This window comes from Rhinopithecus roxellana, chromosome 12 (genome assembly GCF_007565055.1).
Source record: "Rhinopithecus roxellana isolate Shanxi Qingling chromosome 12, ASM756505v1, whole genome shotgun sequence".
Classification (NCBI taxonomy): Eukaryota; Metazoa; Chordata; class Mammalia; order Primates; family Cercopithecidae; genus Rhinopithecus; species Rhinopithecus roxellana.
Genome location: NC_044560.1, coordinates 87,066,939 through 87,088,019, shown reverse-complemented (window position 1 = coordinate 87,088,019; position 21,081 = coordinate 87,066,939). Strand labels below are relative to the sequence as shown.

General features: G+C 41.9%; 1 protein-coding gene across 9 annotated transcripts in view; it reads right to left on the bottom strand.

Annotated features, from left to right (window-relative positions):
- AGO3 (argonaute RISC catalytic component 3) overlaps positions 1-21,081 on the bottom strand; it is a 143,794-nt gene that overhangs the window by 16,550 nt on the left and 106,163 nt on the right. For 8 of the 9 annotated variants that reach the window (XM_010360412.2, XM_030913458.1, XM_030913457.1 and 5 more), the window contains 6 exons: positions 20,824-20,914; positions 16,908-17,102; positions 16,443-16,577; positions 14,267-14,368; positions 2,667-2,866; positions 1,350-2,175 (listed from right to left, as the gene is read on the bottom strand). In XM_010360412.2, coding sequence (XP_010358714.1) covers positions 2,067-2,175; positions 2,667-2,866; positions 14,267-14,368; positions 16,443-16,577; positions 16,908-17,102; positions 20,824-20,914 — 832 coding nt within the window. In that variant the 3' untranslated portion in view covers positions 1,350-2,066. Of the gene's footprint in view, positions 1-1,349; positions 2,176-2,666; positions 2,867-14,266; positions 14,369-16,442; positions 16,578-16,907; positions 17,103-20,823; positions 20,915-21,081 lie in introns of those variants that run through there. The other variant, XM_030913454.1, reaches the window with a different exon arrangement.

The following is a 21,081-nucleotide window of genomic DNA, read 5'->3' as shown; positions in this document are numbered from 1 at the left end:
TTTTAGTAGAGACGGGGTTTCACTATGTTGGCCAGGCTGGTCTCGAACTCCTGAGCTCAGGTGATACACCCGTCTCGGCCTCCCAAAGTGCTAGGATTACAGGCATGAGCCACAGTGTCCAGCCTTTTTTCATGATGAATTTTAAAAGATATGCTTTAAAACTGAAAATTACAAAACTTTCCTTCTGAAATTAAGGCTGTATTCTTTGCCCTTTTAAATTATGGAAGTGCCTGTTCCTCCTACTATCCATGGTAAAGATGCAAACAGACACAACTTTCCTTTAAAACTGCTTATTGCACTAAAAGATAGCAAAAACAAGTTGTCAGTTCTTAAAATAAACATGATTATATTTTTATAAAAGATGCTGCCAATACAATTCTATAATTATTAAAGCACTATTCTAATAAATATAAAAGAAAAGGAAGCTATACTTCCAAACACATACATATGTGTTTATATACACACACATACATATATATATATAAAATATATGAAAATCACATTAAGGTATGAGAGGCAGCAAGTAAACTATCAAAAAACAGAACAAAAAAATCCCTCAACAACCCCTTCTCTCTCTCTACTCAATTTCACAGGTCTCAACCCCTACAGAATTCTAATCTTTTAAAATATTTACCCTTTATAAAACCTTTAAAGATTTCTGTGTATAACCCATAGAAACAGAAGGTTTCAGAAAACACATCACTTATCAGAGAGAAAGAGTTACAACTTCTGACAGGTTTTATATTTATAGCAGCTTTAACAAACTCACTAAAGAAAAAGAATAGCAGGCCAGGTGCGGTGGCTCACGCCTATAATTCCAGCACTTTGGGAGGTCGAGGCGGGTGGATCACAAGGTCAAGAGATCGAGACCATCCTGGCCAACATGGTGAAACCCCGTCTCTACTAAAAATACAAAAATTAGCTGGGTGTGGTGGCGCACGCCTGTAGTCCCAGCTACTCGGGAGGCTGAGGCCGGAGAATCACTTGAACCCGAGAGGCGGAAGTTGCAGCAAGCTGAGATCTTGCCACTGCACTCCAGCCTGGTGACAGCGCAAGACTCTGTCTCAAAAAAAAAAAAAGAAAAGAAAAGAAAAGAAAAAGAATAGTTCAGGTTGCTACTGCTTATATACAAATTGCGCAAATGTATGTTCAGAGTGGGAGGGGAGAGACACACTCTCACAAAAAGTTATTTTACGTATATATATGTGTGTATGTGTCTGTGTATGTATGTATACTATATATATATATAAAAGTTTGATTCTTAAGACAGCAATATCAAGAGTTGAGAACTCAGAATCGTGTAGGAGATAGGAGTCACGAATAGGGTATGCAAAATAAAAGTAGAAATCTAGTTTGCCATATTTTACATTCAAACGAACCAGGTACGTGAATATTTGAATGTCACTGGTAGGATTAGGGAAAAAATGTAGGTGATGAAGGCAAGGGAAAAAGAGAAATAAAAGCGGTAGTGGTAGCAGAATAAAAGGGAAAGGAAGTTCCCCAAATGGAATGAATTCTAAAATATATACACAGACACATATATATCTATTATCAATCCAGATCCAGATATATATGCATATGAAGTATGGATGTATATATTTTAAAAATACAGACACCTTTTACAAGAATATATGAATGCACATTAATTTTTTGCACATATAATTTTGAAAAATCACTTTGATTATTCATGAAGGTGTATATTTTTTAAACCATCATTTACTTTTTCGATACTTTTTTTTGCAAAGATAGTTGTGCTGCTAAGCAACTTGAGGTAAAGGCATTAAAAGGGTTAGACTACAAGAAATGAAAACAAAACAATTGCGATACTTCCTACAGGAGACCGCACAAAAAGCAGTTGGCTGGTTTCATATTGCATAATGATGCTGTGTTCCTTGATGAAGTAAACAATCTTCCTTGTGTTAACATAAGGATCAGACCTTGGCCCCCACACAGTGTTGGTTTCTGTATGGCTGGAGGTGTCCTTACTCAATTGACTCCACTGGAAACATACGTTGTATGTCAATTCATCTTTCAGTACTTCCTCTCAGATAATATACTTGGACTATTTAAGCAAAGTACATTGTGCGTAAGGTATCTTGGTGAATCTGTACAGCCTTGGCAAGAGCTTGTGGATCTCGCCCATTGCTCTGTCCTGAAACGTGACTTCCTTCAGCACTGTAAGAGAAGTGGCAATGAACACAAAAACAAACTTTCTATTCTGATGTAATGATTCTGATAAATACTATTTGTTGTAGAAAATTTCAAAATTATTAACAAATAAGAGACTGGTGTAACAATCTATGTGTCCATCACTCAGCTTCAATCATTATTAATTCAAGGTCAATTTTGTTTTACTTCTCTCACCTCCCCAGAATTAATTAGAAGCAAACCCAGACATCATATCATTTTGTCTATCTGTATCTATCACTTTATTACCAATAATCTCTCCTTTGCTTTAATGTGGTAAAGCAACTAAGTTACTATATCATTCTATTACTAATGAACTTGGACAACATATTTCAATAGGAAACCTTGGGCAGTCAGTTCTGACTGTCGTCACTTTTCACATGGATCACTGACTCCTCTAATAGCTTGGGGAACTTGAAAATCCTAACATGCAGACGATATTTGGATTTGGGTGAGAACCTGTTATGTTTTTATATTACCTGTCATGTTCTTTGTCCACAAGATGATATCTGGCTCTAAATGCTACCAGGTGAGCGTAATACGCTGGTGCAGGTATAGAAACAGATCGTGTACAGCGTACGTAAGTATGGCAGAGCTGGTAAGTTAGCAGCTGAAGTTCATCTGCAGTGAAGCAGTTATCATCCCATAAAACATGATAGTGTGAAGGACGACTGGTACCCTATAGAGAAGGCAATGACGTACACTGTTGAATTTTGAACTCGTTTTGTTTTGTTTTGTTTTTTTGAGACAGTCTTGCTCTGTTGCCCAGGCTGGAGTGCAGTGGCATGATCTTGGCTCACTGCAACCTCCACCTACCGGGCTCAAGTGATTCTCGTGCGTCAGCCTCCCCAGTAGCTGGGATTACAGGCATGTGCCATCACGCTCAGCTAATTTTTTGTATTTTTAGTAGGGACGTGATTGTGCCACGTTGGCCAGGCTGGTCTCACCTGACCTCAAATGATCTGCCTGCCTCAACCTCCCAAAGTGCTGGAATTACAGGTGTGAGCTATTGTGCTGAGCCCAATTTTGAACTTCTTAATAAATATTTAATACCAAGTCACATAAAAAACAGGTTTGGCACTTTGGGAGGTCAAGGTGGAAGGGTAGCTTGAGGCCAGAAGTTCAAGACCAGTCTGCACAACACAGTGAGACTCCATCTCCACAAAAGTTAAAAATAAAAATTAGCCAGGTGTGGTGGCATGTACCTGTAGTACAGCTACTTGGGAGGCTGAGGCAGGAAGATCACTTGAGCCCAGGAGGTCAAGGCTGTGGTGAGCTATGATCCCACCATTACACTCCAGCCTGGGTGACATAGTGAGACTTTGTCTCAGTAAATAAATGAAATGAAATGAAATGAAATGAAATGAAATAAAACAAAATAGAGGCCGGGCGCGGTGGCTCAAGCCTGTAATCCCAGCACTTTGGGAGGCCGAGACGGGCGGATCACGAGGTCAGGAGATCGAGACCATCCTGGCTAACACGGTGAAACCCCGTCTCTACTAAAAAATATGAAAAACTAGCTGGGCGAGGTGGCGGACGCCTGTAGTCCCAGCTACTCGGGAGGCTGAGGCAGGAGAATGGCGTAAACCTGGGAGGCGGAGCTTGCAGTGAGCTGAGATCCGGCCACTGCACTCCAGCCTGGGCGACAGAGCGAGACTCCGTCTCAAAAAAAAAAAAATAAAAATAAAAAAAAATAAAATAGAAAAGTAAAGCTGGGAAGATGTATAAAGAATAGTTTTTAGTCTCTGTTAAATATTCTTGGTTATTTGCTGACTACAGCAGAAGTTTCAAACTGATATCCTAAAGGAAAACTGTTCAGGCTGGGCATGGTGGCTCATGCCTATAAGATCAGCACTTCAGGGAGGCTGAGGTGGGAGGACAGCTCAAGCCCAGGAGTTTGTGACTAGCCTCGGCAACATAGGAAGACCTCATCTCTACAAAAAGATTTAAAAAATTAGCCAGGTGTGGGCCAGGCGCGGTGGAGATTGAGACCATCCTGGCCAATATGGTGAAACCCCGTCTCTACTAAAAATAGAAAAATTAGCTGGGCGTGGTGGTGCCTGCCTGTAAGCCCAGCTACTCAGGAGGCTGAGGCAGGAGAATCGCTTGAACCAGGGAGTTGGAGGTTGCAGTGAGCTGAGATTGCACCACTACACTTCAGCCTGGTGACAGAGTGAGACTCTGTCTAATTAATACATAAATACATAAATAAATAAATAAATAAATAAATAAATAAGCAAGCAAGCAAGCAAGCCAGCCAGTCAGCCAGCCAGCCAGGTGTGGTGGTGTGGACCTGTAGTCCTAGCTAGTTGGGAGGCTGAGGCAGGAAGATTGCTTGAGCTGAGGAAGTCAAGGCTGCAGTGAGTGGTGATTGTGCCACAGCACTCCAGCCTGGGCAACAGAGCAAGACCCTGTGTCAAATAAATAATAAAACAAAAACAGGATGGGTATGGTGGCTCACACCTGTAATCCCAGCACTTTGGGAGGACAAGGTAGGTGGATCACTTGAGGTTAAGAGTTTGAGACCAGCCTGCCCAACATGGCAAAACCCCCTCTCCACTACAAATACAAAACAATGAGCTGGGTGTGGTGGCATGTGCCTATAGTCCCAGCTACTTGGGAGGGTGAGGCAGGATAATCGCTTGAACCTGGGAGGTGGAGGCTGCAGTGAGCCGTGACTGTACCACTGCACTCCAGCCTGGGTGACACAGCAAGACTCTGTATCAAAAAAAAAAAAAAAAAAAAAAAAAAAAAAAAAAAAAAAAAAAAAAAATTAAAAGTTAAAAAAAAAAAAAAAAGGAAAACTGTTCCCTAAGGTTTCTGGCTAAATATATTGAAGAAATATTCCTATCCTGAAGATTCATAATGGTCATTTGCATATCAATGGTCTTCAGAAGTTCCATAATAAAAAAATCTGTTTAACGGCATTTCTAAAACTTAACTTGAACAGAGAATCTTTCTCCTCTGTGATTTTAAAAATACAGTCATCTGGATCCAATGTGATATTTATTAAATATGGGAGGAAACACTAGGTTAAAATATATAATCCAGTTATACAGGATTTATTTATTTATTTAGAGACAGGGTCTGCAGTCTGGACCTTCCAGGCTCAGGGGATCCTCCCCTCAGCCTCCGGAGTAGCTGGGATTACGGGCACGCATCACCACACCTTGCTAATTTTTGTATTTTTTATAGAGATGAGGTTTTACCATGTTGCCCAGACTGGTCTCCAACTCCTGGGCTGAAGCAATTCACCTGCCTCGGCCTCCCAAAATGCTGAGATTACAGGCCTGAGCCTGATATATATAGGTTTTAATCCCTAGAAGATACTATTAACTTTTTTTGGCTTTTATTATTTTTCATAGACACATAATAATTACACATATTTATGAAGTACAGTGTAATGTTTTGATACACATATATAATGTATAACAATCAAATCAGGATAATTAGGATATCTACACCTCAAACATTGTGTCAAGAAAATTCCAAACCCACTCTCCTGGTTATTTGAAAATATATAGTAAGTTGCTAATTATAGCCATCCTATAGTGCTATAGAGTATTAGAACTTATTCCTCCTATTTAGTTGTAATTTTGTATCTGTTAACCAGTCTTTGGTAATCCCCCTCCCTTTCCTGCCTGTAGTAACTACTGTTTTACTCTATACTTGTATGACATCAGCTTTTATAGCTTCCACCGGTGAGATCATGCAGTATTTCTCTCTCTGTGGTTGGCTTATTTCACATAACATAATGTCCTCCAGGCTCATCCATGTTGCCACAAATGACAGAATTTCATTCTTTTGTGTGGCTGAAGAGCATTCCATTGTGTATAAATACCGTATTTTCTTTATCCATTCATCTGTTGATAGACACTTAGGTTGATTCCATATCTTGGCTATTATAACAGTACTGCAATAAACATGGGGATGCAGACATCTTCTTGACACACTGTTTCCTTTCCTTTGCATACATACCCAGTAGTGGGATGGCTGAATCATATGGTAGTTTTAATTTTAGTTTTTTTTTTTTTTTTTTTTTTTTTTTTTTTTTTTTTTTTTTTTTTTTTTTGAGGCGGAGTCTCGCTCTGTCGCCCGGACTGGAGTGCAATGGCCAGATCTCAGCTCACTGCAAGCTCCGCCTCCCGGGTTTACGCCATTCTCCTGCCTCAGCCTCCCGAGTAGCTGGGACTACAGGCGCCCGCCACCTCGCCCGGCTAGTTTTTGTATTTTTAGTAGAGACGGGGTTTCACCGTGTTAGCCAGGATGGTCTCGATCTCCTGACCTCGTGATCCGCCCGTCTCGGCCTCCCAAAGTGCTGGGATTACAGGCTTGAGCCACCGCGCCCGGCCAGCCACCGCGCCCGGCCTTAATTTTAGTTTTATGAGGAACTTCCATACTGATATCCATAATGGCTGTACTAATTTACATTGCCACCAATAGTGTAAATGAGTTCCCCTTTCTCTGCATTCTTTGTCTTCTTGATAATGACTATACTAATCTGGGTGAGATGATATCTCATTGTGATTTTAATTGGCATTTCCCTGGTGATTATTGATGTTGAACATTTTTTCATATACCTGTTGGTCCTCTCAATTACTCTCTTGAGACATTTGCCCATTTTAAAATCAAATTATTTGTTTTTTTGTTGTTCAGTTGTCTGAGTTCTTTTTATATCCTGGATATTAATACCTTGTTTTTTTGAGACTGAATCTTGCAGCCTTGCCCTTCTGGGCTCCAGTGATCCTCCCACCTCTGCCTCCTGAGTAGCTGGGACAACAAGTGTGTGCCAGCATGCCCAGCTAATTTTTTAATTTTTTGTACAGATGAGGTCTCACTATATTGCCCAGGCTTGTCTTGAACTTGTGGGCTCAAGCAGTCCTCCTGCCTCAGCTTCCTAAAGTGCTGGGATTACAGGCGTGTACCATGTGCCCAGCCGTTTCTATGTTTTTGATGTAAATGTTTATTGCTATAAACTTCCCTCTGAATTCTGTTTTTGTTCTATCCCACAGGGTTTAGAATGTTGTATTTCTATTTTCATTTGTTCCAAGAAATCTTAAAAATTTCTTCTTAATTTCTTCACTGACCTACTGGTTGTTCAGGAGCATACTGTTTAATTTCCATGTAAAAGATATTTGAGGCCGGGCATGGTGACTCATGACTGTAATCCTAGTACTTTGGGAGGCCAAGGCGGGCAGATCATTTGACGTCAGGAGTTTGAGACCAGCCTGGCCAACATTAAATAAAATTAAAAAAAAACTGAGGCTGGGTGCGGTGGCTCACATCTGTAATCCCAGCACTTTGGGAGGCCAAGGTAGGTGGACTGCTTAAACCCAGCCTGGGTAACATAGTGAAAAACCTTGTCTCTACAAAAAATGCCAAAATTAGCCAGGCATCGTAGCATGTGCCTGTGGCCCTAACTACTCGGGAGGCTGATGTGGGAGGATCGCTTGAGCCCAGGAGGTGAAGGTTCCAGTGAGCCATTATCTCACCAGAGTGAAACCCTGTCTTTAAAAAAAAAAAAAAAAAAAAAAATCAAGTATCTTTTTTTTTCTTTTTGAGACAGAGTCTCAGTCAACCAGGCTGGAGTGTGCAAGGGTGTGATCTTGGCTCTGTAACCTCTACCTCCTGGGTTCAAGCAATTCTCCTGCCGCAGCCTCCTGAGTAGCTGGGATTACAGGCGCCCACTACCACACCCGGCTAATTTTTGTATTTTTAGTAGAGACAGGGTTTTGCCATGTTGGCCAGCTGGTCACGAACTCAACTGATCCACCCACTTCAGCCTCCCAAAGTGCTGGGATTACAGGCTTGAGCCACCGCTCCCGGCCTTTTTTTTTTTTTTTTTTTTTTCAGATGGAGTCTTGCTTTGTCCCCAGGCTGGAGTGCAGTGACTCAATCTTGGCTTACTACAACCTCTGCCTCCTGGGTTAAAGTGATTCTCCTGCCTCAGCCTTCCGAGTAGCTGGGACTACAGGCATGCGCCACCATGCCTGGCTAATTTTTGTATTTTTAGTAGAGATGGGGTTTCACCATGTTGGCCAGGATGGTCTTGATCTCTTGACCTCGTGATCTGCCCACCTTGGCCTCCCAAAGTGCTGGGATTACAGGTGTGAGCCACCGTGCCCAGCCCCCAATAGACAGTTTTTCAACCCACCCCCCACCGCCCTCCTCTCTAGTAGTCCAGAGTGTTTATTATTCCCATGTTATGTCCATGTGTGTTCAATGTTTAGGTCCCACTTTTAAGTGAGAGTATGCAGTATTTGGTTTTCTCTTCCTGTGTTAGTTTGCTTAGGATTATGACCTTCAGCTCCATCTATGTTGCTGTAAAGGATATGATTTCATTCTTTTAAAAAATTCATTCAGTGGCTGGACATGGCGGCTCACGCCTGTAATCCCAGCACTTTGGAAGGATGAGGCAGGGGGATTGCTTGAGCTCTGGATTCAAGACCAGTCTGGGCAACACAGTAATATCCCATCTCTACAAAAATACAAAAATAAGCCAGGTGTGGTGATACATGCCTTGTGCAGTGATGAATGCCTGTAGTGCCAGCCATTCAGGAGGCTGGGGCAAGACGATCGCCTGAGCCCAGGAGGCAGAGGTTGCAGTGAGTTGAGATTGCACCACTGTACTCCGGCCTGGGCACCAGAGTGAGAAAAAAATTCATTTAGCCAGTCTACATCTTTTCAGTGGACAATTTAATTTGTTTACATTCACGGTTACTACTGATAGGTGAAGGCCTACTCCTGTCATTTTGTTAATTGTTTTCTGCTTGTTTTCTATATCCTTTCTTCCTTTCATCTTCTTATCATTGTGGGTTGGTGGTTTTCTGTAGAGCAACAAGGTTTGAATCTTTTCTCTTTCTTTCTTGTGTATCTGTTCTACCAGTGAGTTTTATACTGTTGTTTCCATAATAATGATTATTGACTTTTTGCCTCCAGATGTAGGACTCCCTCGAACATTTCCTATAGGTCGAATCTAGTGGGGATAAATTTCCTCAGTTTTTGCATGTCTAGGAAATACTATTTCTCCCTCATTTCCAAAAGTTAGCTTTGCTGGATATAGGATTCTTATTGATTGACTGATTGATTGAGACAGGGTCTCACTCCATTGCCCAGGCTGGAGTACAGTGGTGCAATCAGAGCTCACTGCAACCTCCGCCTCCTGAGCTCAAATAATCCTCAACTGGGTACAGCATTCTTGGCTGACAATTGTTTTCTTTCAGTCCTTTGACTATATCATCTCAATCTCTCCAGGCCTATGAGGTTTCTGTGGCGAAATCTGCTGTTCGTTTAATGAGGATTCTAAGTGACTTGATGATTTTCTGTTGTTTTTAGAATTCTGTCTGTCTTTGACTTGACAATTTGACTACAATGTGCCTTGGGAAGAACCTTTTAGGGATTGTTCTGTTCGGAGACTTTTGAGTCTCCTAGATCTAGATGTCCATATTTCTCCCCATATTTGGGAAGTTTTCAGCTATTATTTCTTTTTTTTTGAGACAGGGTCTTACTCTGTCATCCCAGGCTAGAGTGTAGTGGTGTGATCTCAGCTTGTCACAGCCTCAACCTCCCAGGTTCAAGTGATCCTCCTGCCTCAGCCCCCTGAGTAGGTGGGACTACAGGTACATGCCACCATGCCTGGCTAATTTTTGTATTTTTTGTAGAGATGGAGTATCACCATGTTGCCCAGGCTGGACTCAAACTTCTGAGCTAAAGCGATCTGCCCACCTTGGCCTCCCAAAGTGCTGGGATTATAGGTGTAAGCCACCATGCCCAACCTATTATTTCACTAAGTAGATTTTCTACACCTTTCCCTTTCTCTTCTCCTTCTGGAACTCCCATAATACAAATATTTATTTGCTTACTGGTGTTCCATAAGTCTCAGAGGCGCTCTTCACTCTTTTTCATTCTTTCTTCTTTTTCTGACTCTGATTTTTTTTTTTTCAAATGACCTATCTTCAAGTTCAGATATTCTTCTGCATGATCAAATTGGCTGTTGAAGCTCTCTATTGTATTTTGTATTTTTCATTGAATTCTTCAGCTGTAGATTTCTGTTTGGTTCTTTTTAAATTTCTATCTTTTCGCTGAATTTCTTGTTCATATTACGAACTGCTTTCCCAATTTTTTTTTTTTTTTTAGGCAGAGTTTTGCTCTTGTTGCCTAGGCTAGAGTGCAATGGCGCAATCTCGGCTCACCGCAACCTCCGTCTCCCAGGTTCAAACGATTCTCCTGCCTCAGCCTCCCGAGTAGCTGGGATTATAGGCATGCACACCACGCCTGGCTAATTTTGTATTTTTAATAGAGACAGAGTTTCTCCATGTTGGTCAGGCTGCTCTCGAACTCCCGACCTCAGGTATTCTGCCTGCCTCAGCCTCTCAAAGTAATGAGATCACAGGCGTGAGCCACTGCGGCCGGCCTGCTTTCCCAATTTTGTTGAGTTGTCTATTGGCATTTTCTTGTATCTCAATATATTTGGGCTATCCCAATATCTATGGGATACAGAGCTGCTCAGCTCTTCCAGGGTACCAATTCCCCAGGGCCAGTTCAGCTCAGGCATAGGGCTATGCCTGTTCTGGGTGGCCCACACATGGTCTTCCTGATATGCAGGGCACTGCTTCAGCTTAGGTACTGGCGTGTGTGACTGCTCTGGATGACTAAGACACTGCTTCCTGAGACACAACATAACTTCAATTTAGGAACTGGAGAGGTATGACTTCTTTTTTTTTTTTTAATAGAGATGGAGTCTCACTCTGTTGCCCAGGTTGGAGTAGCTGGGACTACAGGTGCACGCCATGACGTCCGACTAATTTTTTTTTGTATTTTTAGTAGAGACGGGGTTCCACCATGTTGGCCAGGCTGTTCTCAAACTCCTGACCTCAGGTGATATGCCTGCCTTGGCCTCCCAAAGTGCTAGGATTACAGGTGTGAGCCACCGCGCCTGGCCGAGGTATGACCTCTTTAAGTGGCCAAGGCACAAGGTGTAACAGGTGCTTGCAGCTCGACAGGGCTGTCAGGCCACTGGGCTGGGGTAATTTGGTGATAGCGTAGCCTTAACGATAAAGAGGAGTCATGGCTACTTGGCCCTGGAGCAAGACATATTCCGGCTATAGTTCCACTGCTCCACTGCCAAGATGGAGTAGTGCAGTGGCTGCTTGGATCACAGTGCGTGGAGCACAGTATCAGCTCCTTCTCTCGGGTGGGGGGTGGGTACACCTAAGTGGACTCCAGGCAGCTCCCCCAGATGGGCTTAGTGCCTAAGAACAGTGCTGGGGACCCCGGTATAGGTGTCCAAGGTGTTGATGGGGATTGCTGGGATCCTCTTGCTTATCCGTTCACTATAGGGGTGCAGTTCCTGCTGGTTCCCAGATGATCCTGATTTGGAGATGGAGTAGTAGAGGCTCAGTGTTTCTTTCTGTTCTCTGTGTGGTCATCCCGAGTTTCTGTGCACACCAGGGTTTCTATTACTCCTCGGATGCACTCCAGGGCTCTCCCTCAGTTATTTTCATTAAAATAGAGTTGTTTGGCCTGGTGCAGTGGTTAATGCCTGTAATCCCAGTACTTTGGGAGGTTGAGGCGAGTGGATCACGTGAGGTCAGGAGTTCGAGACCAGCCTGGCCAATGTGGTGAAACGTCATCTTTACTAAAAATACAAACATTAACCAGACGTGGTGGCAGGAGCCTATAATTCCAGCTACTCTGGAGGCTGAGGCAGAAGAATTGCTTGAACCTGGGAGGTGGAGATTGCAGTGAGCTGAGATCATGCCATTACACTCTAGCCTGGGCGACAAAAGCAAGACTCCATCTCAAAAAAAAAAAAAAAAAAAAAAAAAGGCCGGATATGGTGGCTCATGCCTGTAATCCCAGCACTTTGGTAGGCCAAGGTGGGTGAATTACCTGAGGTCAGGAGTTTGAGACCAGCCTGACCATCATGGTGAAACCCTGTCTCTACTAAAAATGCAAAAATTAGCTGGGCATGGTGGTGGGTGCCTGTAATCCCCGCTACTTGGGAGGCTGAGGCAGGAGAATTGCCTGAACCTGGGAGACGGAGGTTGCTGCAGTGAACCGAGATCACACTACTGCACTCCAGCCTGAGTGACAGAGCGAGACTCCGTTAAAAAAAAAATGTAGTTGTTTATCTGTTTTTCTGGCTTTCTTTGTGAGGGTAGCAAGCACTAGGGGCTTCTAGTCAGCCATCTTGCTGACATCACTTCCTCTGGCCCTCCCATTAACTACCAATCCTGAAAATGTACAACATTAATTGTAAAGAGGAGCTGATATAAGAACATGGATAAATGAGTGGGACAATAATTTAAAGCCACGAATCTGAAACAGGTTGGTATATGTGGGATATATAAAGCTGTAAGATACAGAGCTGCATAGTAAGACATCTTGAAATTCCTATCTTAATCAATGGCAAGTAACCTAAAATAGTTTTGGGTTATAGACCCTCAGACATCCCGGGAATGTCAGTTTACTTTTTGTTGTTGGAAAGTTTGAGATGCGCTGATTTAAAGCTTATGTTCTACCAAGTAAAGCTAACACATTAATGAAATGGTTTTCTGGAAAGAATAAGAAAAACTTTTAAAATTATTTAACTGAAACTTAAGGCGAGGCACAGTGGCTCAAGCCTGTAATCCCTGCACTTTGGGAGGCCAAGGTGGGCAGATTACTTGAGGTCAGAAGTTTGAGACCAGCCTGGCTAACATGTTGAAACCCTGTCTCTATTAGAAAAAATCAAAATAAAACAAAAATTACTTGGTGTGGTGGCACCCAGTAATCCCAGTCTGTAATCCCAGCTACTAGGGAGGCTGAGGCATGAGAGTCACTTGAACCCAGGAGGCGGAGGTTGCAGTGAGCTGAGATCATGCCACTGTACTCCAGCCTAGGCAACAGAGGAAGACTCTGTCTCAAAAAAAAAAAAAAAGTAAAGCTGTAATTGTACAATTAAATTCTTATTTTATTTTTTGAGACAAGGTCTGGCTCTGTCACCTAGCCTGGAGTGCAGTGGCACGATTTTGGCTCACAGCAACCTCCCTCTGCCTGGCTCAAGTGATCCTCCCACCACAGCCTCCTGAGTAGCTGAGACTACAGGCACATGCTACCATGTCTGGCTAATTTTTCTATTTTTTGTAGAGACGGGGTTTCTCTATGTTGCCCAGGCTGGTCTCAAACTCCTAAACTCAAGCATCTGCCCATCTCAGCCTCCCAAAGTGTGGGAATTGTAAGTGTGAGCCACCATGCCCAGCCCAATTACACTCTTTCACATGCTTAATACCTACTAGTACATGTCAAAGTTTTCTTTTTTTTTTTTTTTTTTGAGACGGAGTCTGGCTCTGCTGCCCAGGCTGGAGTGCTGTGGCCGGATCTCAGCTCACTGCAAGCTCCGCCTCCCGGGTTCACGCCATTCTCCTGCCTCAGCCTCCCAAGTAGCTGGGACTACAGGCGACGCCACCTCGCCCGGCTAATTTTTTGTATTTTTTAGTAGAGACGGGGTTTCACCGTGTTAGCCAGGATGGTCTCAATCTCCTGACCTCGTGATCCGCCCGTCTCGGCCTCCCAAAGTGCTGGGATTACAGGCTTGAGCCACCGCGCCCGGCCCATGTCAAAGTTTTCTATAAAATGTTATCATTAGCTGAGTGTGGAGGCCTATTGTCCCAACTACTTGGGAGGCTGAGGTGGGAGGACTGTTTGAGCCCAAGAGTTCTAGTCTAGCCTGAGCAAAATAGTACTTTCTCTCCTTTCTTTCTGTCTCTCTCTTTTTTTTTTAAAAGACGCATATGCTAAAGGAACAATCAGGTACTTTCACTTTTTTTTAACATTTTAGGTAAATTAAGGGCCTGTTTCAGGGAGATTCATTCTATTAAACTACTTATATTCTGATATTTTCATAAAAATAAGTTCCTAAGTCCCTTTCAAGGTAAGGAAAGGGAAGACATTTGTTTACTGAAAGTTTCATCTAATTTCATGTGGAAACAATTTGGAATGCAATGAGTATTTCTTTATCCTTTTTCTGAGATTTAAAAAATACATGTAAGAATGACAGTTCTTGAATTAAAATATTTTACCCAAAGTGTAGGCTTACCTGTATTCCAGCATGGCTACAGAGGTAAAAATCAAACTCATATGGGTGTGTAATGTCTGTATCAACTGTTGTTCCAGCTGGGATATTGCCACTTCTTCCAACCTAGATTTGTTTGGTTAAAGTTTAAACAAACAAGAAAAAGGTAAAAATGTATCTGAAAGCACTTTTAAAAATGTATGAATACATAGGCTGATCCTACATTTCACTACTTTCACCTTGAAATATGACTTAAGCAGTCATTCGGAGCAGACTTTACGCAGGTCCTAGTTCCTATTCTTAAATGTTGCTGAAAGTGAGCGCTGGTACACAACAAGGCCTAATAATAGTCTCTACTACTGCTTAGCTGATAGTTGACCCCACTATGGGTGGAAGACACTAAAAAAAATTTTTTAAAAATTAACTTAAAGTGCTCTAGTTTGTGGTACCTGTGCATAGTAGGCATTCTTGAACGTGTGATTTATGAAGATCAGCATTTACCTTGGAGAAAACTAGATGTTTAGAGAGACAGAATGCTGACAGCATCAACAACAGTCACACCATTTGTTAACCATTTATGGGTCAGGCACTTTAAACACATTATTTCTAAATCCTGATAACAATCCTGCAAGTTAGGGATTATTTCCATTTGTTTAGGGAAATAAAGGCTCAGGAATACAAAATAATTTGCTCAATAGCACACAATAAAGGGCAGAACTGGGATTCAAACAATGAAATAATTGCAAAGGCCTTATTCCTTTTATTCCATACTATCAGTTTCAACATCTTGTAAGAGAACAGACACCATGATTTTCTCTGAGTGGATAAAATATAACTGAAATGACTCAAAATTCTGATGATGTAAGCTTATAAAACACTTAAAAATGTTTATTTATTTATTTATTTATTTTTGAGACATAGTCTCGCTCTGTCACCCAGGCTGGAGTGCAGTGGCCGGATCTCAGCTCTGCCCGCCACCTCGCCCGGCTACTTTTTGTATTTTTTAGTAGAGATGGGGTTTCACCGTGTTCGCCAGGATGGTCTCGATCTCCTGACCTCGTGATCCGCCCGTCTCGGCCTCCCAAAGTGCTGGGATTACAGGCTTGAGCCACCGCGCCCGGCCTAAAAATGTTTATTATACCCACCTCCACCGCCTTATCCCAAAACACTGAAAATCATTAACTGTAACTCTAGGTTTACAAGGCTAGCAAATCAGAAACTATTTTACTGGCTGGGCGCGGTGGCTCAAGCCTGTAATCCCAGTACCTTGGGAGGCCGAGACGGGCGGATCACGAGGTCAGGAGATCGAGACCATCCTGGCTAACATGGTGAAACCCCGTCTCTACTAAAAATACAAAAAACCTAGCTGGGCAGGTGGCAGGCACCTGCAGTCCCAGCTACTTGGGAGGCTGAGGCAGGAGAATGGCGTGAACCCGGGAGGCGGAGCTTGCAGTGAGCTGAGATCTGGCCACTGCACCCCAGCCTGGGCGACAGAGCAAGACTTCGTCTCAAAAAAAAAAAAAAAAAAAAAAAGTTAGTATGTATAAATTTCCACTTTTTTTTTTTTTTGAGATGGAGTCTTGCTTTCTTGCCTAGGCTGGAGTACTGTGGTACCATCTCAGCTCACTGCAACCTCCACCTCCCGGGTTTAAGCAATTCTCCTGCCTCAGCCTCCCGAGTAGCTGGGATTACAGACATGTGCCACCACGCCCGGCTAAGTTGTGTATTTTTAGTAAAGACAGGGTTTCACCGTGCTGGCCAGGCTGGTCTTGAACTCCCAACCTCAAGTGATCCGCCTGCCTTGGCCTTCCAAGGTGCTGGAATTACAGGCGTGAGCCACTGTGCCTGGCCTGAATTTCCACTTTTTAAAAAAACTAATTTGTATCAGATATTTTAAAAAGACAATGTACCTTTTTTTCTGAAGATTTTAGGAAAATATGAATAGAAAAATAATTTTAAAACTATGAATTTCTTCACAACAAAAAAGTAGAATGAGATTTTGAACATCTGGAGTGTGACTAGAAATTCTAGAAAGTTAAAAATAATCTATTTTGATGCTTCTATACTCATAATGTAATTGTTGAAATTTGCTACTGTATATTGGAAACCCTGCTGTTGGCAGAGGGCCCTTGTTGAATGTTCTATGAACTATGTTGGATAAGCTTGGTTTACAATAGTATTACAACAGAGGTGAGATTACCCTTTCTGTCCTATCAGCACAAAATAATCGAGTGTGGTGTCTCTTCTGAACTACAATGTAGGTTATTCCAGGTTGATAGTCTTTCTCCAAACTGATGCAGGCTTCTCGAATTGCCAGTAGTTCATAATATAATACCTAGAGAATATGAAATGGAAAGATTCAATATAGTCAGCTATTTGTTTTTATATACTTCAAAGAAGGATAATGATTTAATCTCAGGATTCCTTAATTTCATCGCTCTAAAGCTAATATGCTTCTTGATTCCATTTTAATAATTATCAGAACATGGTCTTAGCAAGTAAGGCATACACATTCGTAGCGAACATTTTCAAAAAGACGATCTAAGAAAACACCAAGTTTTGACTTGGGGAACTCTAAAAAGGTTTTTAACTCTAGAACTAGACACCATATTATAAACACAATATCTGATTTCACCACAGTCTGATGAAATTCTAGGTAACCAACCTGCCTAAACTGCCCCTCTGAAACACCATCCCGATAAAAGATGATACGAGTAGGCTTGAACCGAGTTGACTTATAAAATTGAATAAGAAGTTCCCGGACCATGGAGGCCAAGTCCTGGATGATCTCCTGTCGGGGTCTCTGAACTCTTACTGTGGCACAGTATCTGCTTGGGTGGGCATCCATACTACCTACAACCTAGGTTAGAAAAAGTAAAAATAAATAAATAAATAAAAATAAATGATAATCAAAATTACATGAATTCATTTACATTTTTATTTTACTGTAACCTTACCATTTGTCACTGTTTACTTTGAAAGTAATCAAAAATAGTAATTCTGAGTTGGGTATGATGGCATGTGCCTGTAGTTCCAGCTACTCAGGAAGCTGAGGCAGGAGGATCACTTGTACCCAGGAATTTGAGGCCAGCCTGGGCAAAAGAGCAAGACCCCATCTCTCTCTCTCTTTTTTTTTTTTTGAGACGCAGTCTTGCTCTGTCACCAGCCTGGAGTGCAGTGGTGCGATTTCGGCTCACTGCAACCTCCACCTCCTGGATTCAAGCGATTCTCCTGCCTCAGCCTCCAGAATAGCTAGGACTACAGGTGTGCGCCACCACACCCAGCTAATTTTTGTATTTTTAGTAGAGACGAGGTTTCACCATGTTGGCCAGGTTGTCTCAATATCTTGACCTCGTGATCCGCCTGCCTTGGCCTCCCAAAGTGCTGGGATTACAGGTGTGAGCCACTGCGCCCAGCCTACCCCATCTTTTTAAAAAATTAAAAAGAATAGTACTTCCCATTGAAGAACAGAATAAAACACCTAGTATAGGGTAAAAAACTATTTTTCCTATAACTAGGCTGAACTATACGTTTAACAACTAGATTCTTTGTGTTGTTGGTAGACTTAAAGATTAGTGAGGAAAGAAAAAGACAAAAAGATGTGTATAAGAGAATAAGAGAAAGGAAATAAGCAAAAACAAGGACCAATTCAAACCACTGATTTTTCTTCCTATCTCTTCCACTTTATCAACCTATCTCAGAAGCCATACTTAAGACTTTAGCTTCATCTTAGAAGTGTTACGCTTCATACATTTTAAAATCAGAATTCTCCCTCTCGGCCTGAATCTATACAGTCTTATTGAGCTGTATTTGTGTTCTGTATCTGGTCCTCAGAGAAGTTAATCTTGGTTTTGAAACCAGCTATATTAATTTTCTCTTTCTGTGTCTAATATCGTTATGTCTTTGGAGAAGAGACCTCAAAGCATGAACTTATAACATTATTCTGATCAGAGCCTAGAGCTGGTCACTGCCTCCAGACTCTCTTTCTTCCAGTTAACCTATACCAAAGTCATGCTTCAAAAATGGAACTTTGACCATTTCTTTCCCTTGAAAGGCATCTCGCTACTAAGAATAAATCCAGACCCCTTGGATGGAACAAAATGCCTCACAAAAGCTTCCTAGCCTCATAGCCTGCAGTATACTATGTTCCAATTCCTTATATTTCTCAACATTCCCAAAACACACCAGGTTCTTGCAACTTAAATGTTGTTACTTCGTTATCGTGATAACACCTATTATACTATGTGGCATTCATTACTTACATTAGTTTCTCACACTACTCTCTAAGTTCTTGGGGATAGAAGCCATATACCGAAAAAGAATCAACCAATAAATTCTATTTACAAGATTTCTGATAACCATAAAAGAAAGTGGGTATTTGGTAGAAATGGATTTAGTAGAAAAAGACAATGACTACCAGAAGTCCAAAGGAATTAAAATATGCTTAAACCGTTTGGAAAATGACCCAAAGTAGCAAATCCAAGGAAGTCTTTTGAGTTCCTTTCTTTATCATTTTATCATCTATAAGAACACTTTAATGAATGTTAGAGATGACTCAATACAACCACTGAACATTTAAAGAAAATAATTCATGAATAACATTAAAAATACACGGCTGGGTGTGGTGGCTCACGTCTGTAATCCCAGCACTTTGGGAGGCCGAGGCGGGCAGATCACGAGGTCAGGAGATCGAGACTATCCTGGTTAACATGGTGAAACCCCGTCTCTACTAAAATAATACGAAAAATTAGCTGGGCGTGGTGGCGGGCACCTGTAGTCTCAGCTACTCAGGAGGCTGAGGCAGAAGAATGGTGTGAACCCGGGAGGCGGAGCTTGCAGTGAGCAGAGATTGCGCCACTGGACTCCAGCCTGGGCAACAGCGCAAGACTCTGTCTCAAAAAAAAAAAAAAAAAAGAAAACAAAGCAAGAGAATAGATAAAAATTAATTTCCTGGCCGGGCACAGTGGCTCAAGCCTGTAATCCCAGCACTTTGGGAGGCCGAGACGGGCAGATCACGAGGTCAGGAGATCGAGACCATCCTGGCTAACACGGTGAAACCCCGTCTCTACTAAAAAAAAATACAAAAAACTAGCTGGGCGACGTGGCGGGCGCCTGTAGTCCCAGCTACTTGGGAGGCTGAGGCAGGAGAACGGCGTAAACCCAGGAGGCGGAGCTTGCAGTGAGCTGAGACCCGGCCACTGCATTCCAGCCTGGGCGGCAGAGCGAGACTCCATCCCCAAAAAAAAAAAAAATTAATTTCCTTTATACTAATAAAAATAGCTTTGAAACCTTGAAGTGAAAATTTAAATATTACTATCATTTTCAGGGATGAATTGGATTTATCAGATTCATAAAATGTACGATTTATGTGAAGATTACAATGGATCATAGAAAAAATATTAAATCTTTTTTTTTTGAGATGGGGTCTCCCTCTGTCACCCAGGCAGGTACCTTTAAGGCACCCGCCACCACATCAGGCTAATTTCGTATTTTTCACAGAGATGAGGTTTCACCATGTTGGTCAGGCTGGTCTCAAACTCCTGACCTCAAGTGATCCACCTGCCTCAGCCTCCCAAAGTGTTGGGATTACAGGCGTGAGCCACTGCGCCTGGCCAATTAAATCTTACAGTTTAATTTCTGAAGTTTATTAAATAAGCCTAAAATATGTTCATATTTTCAAAATGTTGGCTATTTGTTAAAATCAAGTGATTTTCAAAATGGGTAAAATATCAGGCTTTCTCAAGTTTATAAGAAATACACTTAAACTGACACAAAAAGGTTACCAATACAGAGAGAGCAAACAAAAAATAGGCAGATGCTAAAAGCAGGAGTGGCAGTAGTAAAACAAAGAATTTGGCCAGGTGCGGTAGCTCACGCCTGTAATCTAAGCAATTCAGGAGGCAGAGGCAGGTGGACTCACTGAGATCAGAAATTCAAGACAAGCCTGGCCAACATGGTGAAGCCCCGTCTCTACTAAAAAATACGAAAAATTAGCCGGGCATGGTGGCAGGTGCCTGTACTCCCAGCTACTCGGGAGGCTGAGGCAGGAGAATCGATTGAACCTGGGACACAGAGGTTGCAGTGAGCCAAGACTGTGTCACTGCACTCCAGCCTGGGCAACAAGATAACTCTGTCTGAAAAAAAGAAATAAAATAAAGTAAAATAAAAGAATTCAGGTGCAAAGTATTGAACTGGATGAAGGTGGAAGACATTTTATATGTTAAAAAACGTAATCCACCAGGCTTACATGTAATGCATCTTTCTATGACAAAGACATTACTGAAATATACAAACTATTCAAAACAACAAAAAGTAACTAAAAATGCATAATCATGGAGAGGTCAAGTAGACAAATTAAAGTATAATACAGAAGATCTGAATGATATAACTAGCAAACTTGATTTAATAGTTACATATGGAACTTGTAAACCCCAAACCAGAGAATAATCACTCTTTTCAAAAACCCAAAGAACATTTATGAAAGTTGGCTACAAAGAAAATATTAAAAGTCAAAAAGTTGAAACTGCAAAATTGATACTGGTCTGTCAACCTTAGGTAAGATAAACCTGGCTAACACTCACAGCAGCAATAGAAGGCTTCTTTCCATCACCAGCAGGTGGATGAGTGACATCGGCTCCCAAAAAGATCACTGGTTGCTGGAACACAGAAGGTCTTCAACACATTTTGAAAAAGGGTTAGATATTTCATTTTTTCATTATCCATTTATCTGTTTCACACAATTGCAACATAACTTCAAGTTATTGACAGCACAGAGGAAGTCCTATGTAATCCAAAGTCTTATTCACAGCAGAATTTTGTCTAAAATAGTGATGCTGGTG